Raw genomic sequence first — 6,790 nt, 5'->3', positions numbered from 1 at the left:
GCTTTTTTAAAGAAGCAAGATAAATATGAAAGTTAGGTCATTGACTTAACTAGATCCAGTAAGTATAGTTGATTTAATAATATAGTAAAAAATAGATAATAACAGTAGATAAATCAAATAAAAAAAATAGCTTAAGTCACTCTAGGTTAACCCATTAAATCTGTGATACAACATATGGAGTCGCCCTAGGTGATAACCCTATAGAAAAGAAAGAAAAAAATAACAAATCCTAATTAAAATATTAAAGGATAAAATTAAAAAAAAAGTTCATTTGAAAAAAAAAGACCTAAAAAAAGTCTTAAGTCAACCTAAACTAACCTTTTAAACCTGTGACCTAGATCATAAAGTCAAGATTACCCTATAGAATGGATGAACCTGACAATTAAAAATTTTACTTAAAAAAGAATTTAAAACAAAAAAATAGTAATTAAAAGAATAAAGATCAACTAAATCTAACCAATTAAAAAATAGTGGATGAAATTAAAAATAAATTTTAATTTTATAAATTATTTCAAATAAAATAAACAGTAACAAAAAATAGAGGGACCAAGTCTAAAAAAAATAAAAATCAAAGAGCTATTTTAAAAATTTAGAGAGTTATAAACGAAAATCAAGGAAAAAAAAAAGAAAAAGTCACTGATACCAAATTATAAATCCATTGGCCAAACACGTTGTCTATGACAGAGGGACAATCAAAACATTTCCAATATTGCTGTGGTAGCTGGTGTTTGGCTATCATAGGCGTTGTTCTAAAAGAAATACAATGACCGAGTAATAAAACTTTTTGAATATAAATCTATATATGCATGACTTATAATAGTTTTCTAAAATATAAAAAAGAACTTAAAAATATCGTTCATTATTTGAAAAAAGAGAAAGAATCGTGATGGATTAAAGGATAAAAAAAGATATAAAAAAAAAGAGAGATATCCATATGCAAGCACTAATATAAATATATGTACCTTTATACTAATTAAGAATTTTATTTTCCTATTTTTTTAAGTTTCTTTTGGTCAAAAAAATACTCTGAGATAAATTTTTATTTGTTCATTGCAAGACATTATTAATGATTGTATTGTAATTGTTTTAATATATATATATAAAACATACGTAGTTTTATCAAATAATATTTTGTAATGTATTAAAAATTTAAAATATAAATTGGATCTTTATTGTCACTTGTGCATATATTTATCAAATAATATGAGCAAAACCAAGTGATCTCACAACTTCAATTTAAGATGTGCATGTAATATTTATTTGATGATATATAAAATTAAAAAAAAACATTTCTTAACCTAGATCAACCCACATTAAGATCCTGCATAGGAGTTGAGTTTTATATTACTTAAGTATTTTTACTTTTAAATGAAATATTTCTTTAATAATAAAATCACGAAATGAAGTGATAAATTAAATAATATTCCTATTTAAATAAAATATAAAGAATACAAACAAACATAAGTATAATGAATATGAAAAACACATAGATGAGAATATAATAATATAGACAAATCATTAAACAATTGATTATATATAATAATAAAAATAATAAAAAAGGAGAGTTATTATTATAAAGAGTGAAAGTAAAAAGTTCCATTGAATCGAAAGCTTGCAGGGAGAGACAAGGGGATAGGAAAAGCAATGAAAGTGGAACGAGTATATTCTTTGAATAGAACATGGGCTGGTCACCCAGCTTCAATTGTGCTTTACTTTGTTAAGCCTGCGAAGCAAACCGACCCTAAGAAGCAAAGACCCATTTCCCTTCCCTATATCTATCTACACGCAGAGCGATAGAGAGAGAACCCAAACCCTCTCTTTGCTTTTTGAAAGGGTGATCCGAATAGAGGGAGCGAGGAGATGGAAAACAAAACAGAGATAGCTTTCTTCGACGTTGAAACCACGGTCCCGACCCGACCCGGCCAGGGGTATGCTATACTTGAATTCGGGGCCATCCTTGTCTGCCCCCAGAAGCTAGAAGAGATCAGGAGCTACTCGACCTTGGTCCGACCCTCCAACCCGAAGCTCATATCTTCCTTGTCCGTACGGTGTAATGGCATCACACCAGAAGCTGTGGTTTCAGCACCGTCCTTCGCTGACATTGCTGACACGGTCTACGACATCCTCCATGGGAGGATATGGGCGGGGCATAATATAGTCAGATTTGATTGTGCGCGAATAAGAGAGGCGTTTGCGGAGATTGGAAGGGCAGCACCAGAGCCAAAGGGGACTATTGACTCGTTACCATTATTGACTCAGAAGTTTGGAAGGAGAGCTGGCAACATGAAGGTTAGGTTGTTGTTGTGGTGGTTGTTGATGATGTTTGTTTGTTTTGTGCTGACTTTTTTGATGATTGATACCAGATGGCAAGCCTTGCAACTTATTTTGGGCTTGGCAACCAAACACATAGGTAAAATATGTTATGTATTTCAGGGGATTTACCTTGTTTAATGGAGTTTTTGGAATGACATGATGTCTTTGATACTTTGATCAGGAGTTTAGATGATGTAAGAATGAATCTTGAGGTTCTTAAGCATTGTGCTACTGTCCTATTCTTGGTAAGTGCACTCGACTTCACTCTTCTAACCTCCCTTTCCCTCGTCTTCTCTTTGTCATCCCAGAAGCGGCTGATCTACCATTGCAATATTTTTTTTCTATTAAATGATATGTTTGGCCTGTTTCTTCTCTTAGTAAACTACATAATCGCTCCCTTGTTGCTTAAGCAGGCCAAAAATCAACCTCCGTCCTAGTCTTTTTGAATGACCATTAAGTTGTGTGGCCGTTAACCTTGCATGTTTTATTTGTTTTCGAGGCAAAAATTAACCAAAATGCTGCCCCATTTTCAGGAATCAAGCTTCCCAGACGCATTTCCAGAAAACCATTGGGTTTCCCCTAATGCTATCACAAGAAGTCGTATAAATGGAAAATCCCCAGTCCTAAACAAGAATTCTCCGTCTTCGAGTTCACACGTTAAAAGCGCCCCTGCCCTGTCTCCTGAAAATGATAGAACTGCTGAGGCCCAATATTCTGTTGCATCTAATACAGCTCATCCTGATACATTTGACATGGTCGCACTTGGCAATGAAATGAATGCTGCCTCCTTTCAACCAGATGTGGCCATGGAGGAAAACCCAATACTACAGCCTCCTGAGATGCCTTCTACAGTGAATTCTCCGTCTACGAGTTCACACGTTAAAAGCACCCCTGCCCTGTCTCCTGAAAATGATAGAACTGAGGAAAAGCATCCAGTCTTTTCTCTTCTCACAAGCAATACTGCTGAGGCCCAATATTCTGTTGCATCTAGTACAGCTCATCCTGATACATTTGACATGGTCGCACTTGGCAATGAAATGAATGCTGCCTCCTTTCAACCAGATGTCGCCATGGAGGAAAACCCAATACTACAGCCTCCTGAGATTCCTTCTACAGTGACTGTCCCTGAAAGTTGCAGTGACGTTTTGGGTTTCTTAGAGCTTGATGAAGTTTCTCTTTCTTCTATTAGAGCATTTCATGTCCCGTTCTTTCAAGGGAGTCCTAGAATCAAATTATTTTACGAGGGGGGCATTTTGCAGCTTCACTGTCCTCGGTTGAGGATACGGTTTGGACTAAGTACGAAGTTTTCTGATCATGCAGGCCGGCCACGGTTGAGTTTTGTGGTTGATGCATCTCCAAGTCTATGTGATGTTCTTGATACATGTGAGAGCATTGTGTGGAAAGTTTGTGCAGATTCGGATTGTAGTTCTGATTGGAGGAGTGTTGTTACCAGAAAACTGGGCTTTGTCAACAACCCTACCGTGAGATTGAAGTAAGTTTCAGTCCTCTTATCCCTTCTCTTTGTAGCATTTGCAATGTCCAAGTTTAGGAGTACACAATGATATAAACTGTTGTCCAATGAAATTGTTACTTTTTGGTTCAGTCATTCAAATCGCGGCGTTTTTCTTTTATTTTTTTTCCTTTTCTTAACAAGCTGGAAGATTTAGTTCAAGAATTTTATTAACCAAAATCAAATAGATGGAACTGTCTTAGCTAGTCTTTTTGTTCAACCAGTTTAATTAACTGATGCATTGGTTGATTTTCCATTTTTGCCTTCATACTTTTCTAATTTAGGATGTATTCATATCATCTTAGTTTAGTCTCCATATTTATTCATTATAATATACAAAGGTATGTAAAAAATTGACAAGATATCATTCCATAAGGGGAAATTGGTTTGACCTAGGTAAATGTGATTCTTGGAACAAAACCCAGAACTTATATGAAGAAATGTTGAAAGTATTTGGAAAAAACCCAGACCAAAATGCAACCAACCGGTTTGGTTAACCTATTTTTTTGGAGCATTCTTGTTGATTTTGGTTTGATTTATCTGTTCATAGGTTTCCCTGCACACCCCTAACTTGGATCTACCTTTTTTCCATCTAGCCATCACCGAGTTTCTTGTGCATTTCCCATACAGGATTATCATTGGAATCTTTAAGAATCGCAAAAAAGAATAAAACCAGAATGGTTGAGGGTCCTGGTTGTTCATTTTTATATGCTTGTTAATTCATTATCTTACATTTCTTTTCCCTGACATTTTAAGCTCTACTTAGCTTACTTTGTTCAATTTCAAAGGCTCATGCTTTTCGGCTTACTGTTAAAAATGAAGTGAGAAAGAACTCGATTATTGCATGATGGGGCCTTCTGATGGGGAGGATAGTTATCATTATATTATTCTACTCACAGATTTCATTTTCTATGCCGTCTTATTGATCCAAGCAATGGTTCTGGAAGTGCCTAATTTTGTTTCGTTTCTTTTCTCAGCATACCTACTGCAGTAAATGGCAATGTTGCTCAATATGCAACGGATATGTATCAGAAAGAACCATCTGGAACCACACAAAAGCTCATATTCAGTAAGTTTGATGCTACAGAGCTGGATACCTGGTTCAAACCAGGGACCTTTGTCGATGCATACTTGTCCTTGGATCCATACGTCTATCAGCAGGCTTCTGGCATCCGATTAGTGGCAAAAAAATTAATCATCCATAATGAGTGATGCACGATTTGGTTGATTAAAACTGTAACAAGCTTCCTAACATGTAGAAAAGAAAAGTATTTTCGTTGTTGCAAGATTAGGCCCATACCTATATTTGAAAAGATTTGAATGCTGACACTAATACTCTCTATATTTAACCAGAATTTATTTAGTTGACATATTTAGTTCTTCATGAAGACTATGAAACTCATTTACATCACTTTCTTATAAGAGATGGTGGATAAAATCTTCTTTGATTTGAATTATTTTGATAAAATAAGCCAAAGTAAAACATATGAAAGTCTTCTGGGAAGGATAAACAAAAGCCTACTAAATAAACTTATAGTAAGAATATTTTAGGTTTTTCATTGTATTTCTTTTTAACCCTATTTGCTATTTTAAAGTAGTTTTTTTTGTTCATCTCCTCAAACTATTAATGTTTCAGCAGTGATAACCAATCTTATTAAATCCTAAAACCCTTCTATAATGGAAAAAGAGAAAGATGATGAGGCTTTTGTTTCAAGGACTAAACCAATCTTATTTTTTTTTTCACTTTTATCTTACCTTACTTTCCTCCTTTTCTTTTGGTACTATCTCCTTAAATTGCTTCTCTACCTCTAATTCCCATTATAAAGATAATACAGAAGACTTTTACTCATCCTCCCTTGCTAAGTGTTCTCAATCATCAATCATTGCTTCTACTTTGGCATCTTTTAAGAGTGCTGCACTGTTAATCACTATTATTGCTTTAGAGAATAAGGTCTCAACTGTTAAAGCTCCTAGTTTTGTTTTTGATCATCCTGAGAACACTCAACCAAAACCTTGGTGAAACACAACCATTTTTTACTACTAACTAGGGAATACCCTTTCATTTGTATCAAAGAAAGTAGGCCCACCAATTTTTAAGGTTACATCATATATGCCTTTAAGGATGAAACCTGTAAGAATATGTGCCTTTTATGTTAAAAGGTGTTTATAGACCCATAGACAACACCTTTGTAGAGGTAGATGTTATATTGCTAGAAATTTATTTCTTTTTAGAGGAGAGCAAAAAGAAAGGGTGAAGAATTTGAGGATACTATAACAACTGCTCTTGATGGCTAAGAACTCCATTATATGAGGATAAGTTTGGACCTGTGTTTTTATTACCATGGCATGAAATGGACATGGAAAGCAAGAAAATAAAGAGCGCCTCAAAGGAAAAATTTGTAATATCTATTGAATCTTTTATAACTTTTGGATTAACATAGGTGGTACAAATCAGCTAATGCTCCTAAGGTATTTATCGGATGTGAACCTTGATATAAAAGGCTAAAGTTCAAAGAACCCTACATTTCTTTCTATTAAATAAATCAAGCCCTTAGTTACTCCAATGATGATTATTCTATCTTTAAGCTAAAGTGTAACTTTGTATTATTGGTTTATTCTTAATAACTTTTTAAAAGTGGTTTTAAGAGGATTTTTTTCATTTCAATGTATTTTTAAAGACTAGATTAATCCTTATCTCTTGTAACTATATAGGAGATATCTAGCCTAAAGCAAATCTTAAAGATAATCATCACAGAATACTATTTTAGAGCCTCTGGAGAAATTTTAAAGTTGTTGATGCAAGGAGTGAGCATCCTTAGTGACTAAGTCATCATAAATTGTATTCAATAACTCATAAGCAATATATTGTTTAAAGACTTTACAAATTGTGTTAGTTAGGTTACATGGGTACCCTTTCACAACTTTAAAATCACATTGGCCCTTTCAGAATAACTATATTAAAGGTGA

The 6,790-nt window shown here is 34.0% G+C and overlaps 1 protein-coding gene across 1 annotated transcript; it reads left to right on the top strand.

Moving 5' to 3' along the window:
- The first annotated feature begins 1,619 nt into the window (after positions 1-1,619).
- LOC133675163 (protein NEN1) lies at positions 1,620-5,211 on the top strand. Its single transcript, XM_062096451.1, has 5 exons — positions 1,620-2,289; positions 2,364-2,410; positions 2,495-2,558; positions 2,847-3,805; positions 4,801-5,211. Exons 1-5 carry the CDS (start codon positions 1,861-1,863, stop codon positions 5,033-5,035), a joined length of 1,734 nt encoding a protein of 577 aa, XP_061952435.1. The 5' UTR covers positions 1,620-1,860; the 3' UTR covers positions 5,036-5,211.
- Positions 5,212-6,790: the final 1,579 nt, after the last annotated feature.

Source organism: Populus nigra, chromosome 16, assembly GCF_951802175.1.
Source record: "Populus nigra chromosome 16, ddPopNigr1.1, whole genome shotgun sequence".
NCBI classification, from domain to species: domain Eukaryota; kingdom Viridiplantae; phylum Streptophyta; class Magnoliopsida; order Malpighiales; family Salicaceae; genus Populus; species Populus nigra.
This window is presented reverse-complemented; position numbering and strand designations above follow the sequence as displayed.

Bases quoted from the DNA above. Each gene is read 5' to 3' on its own strand.
- LOC133675163 (XM_062096451.1), top strand. From the start codon at position 1,861: ATGGAAAACAAAACAGAGATAGCTTTCTTCGACGTTGAAACCACGGTC. The intron at 2,290-2,363 runs GTTAGGTTGTTG...GATTGATACCAG, and splicing joins GGAGAGCTGGCAACATGAAG to ATGGCAAGCCTTGCAACTTA. The intron at 3,806-4,800 runs GTAAGTTTCAGT...TTCTTTTCTCAG, and splicing joins AACCCTACCGTGAGATTGAA to CATACCTACTGCAGTAAATG.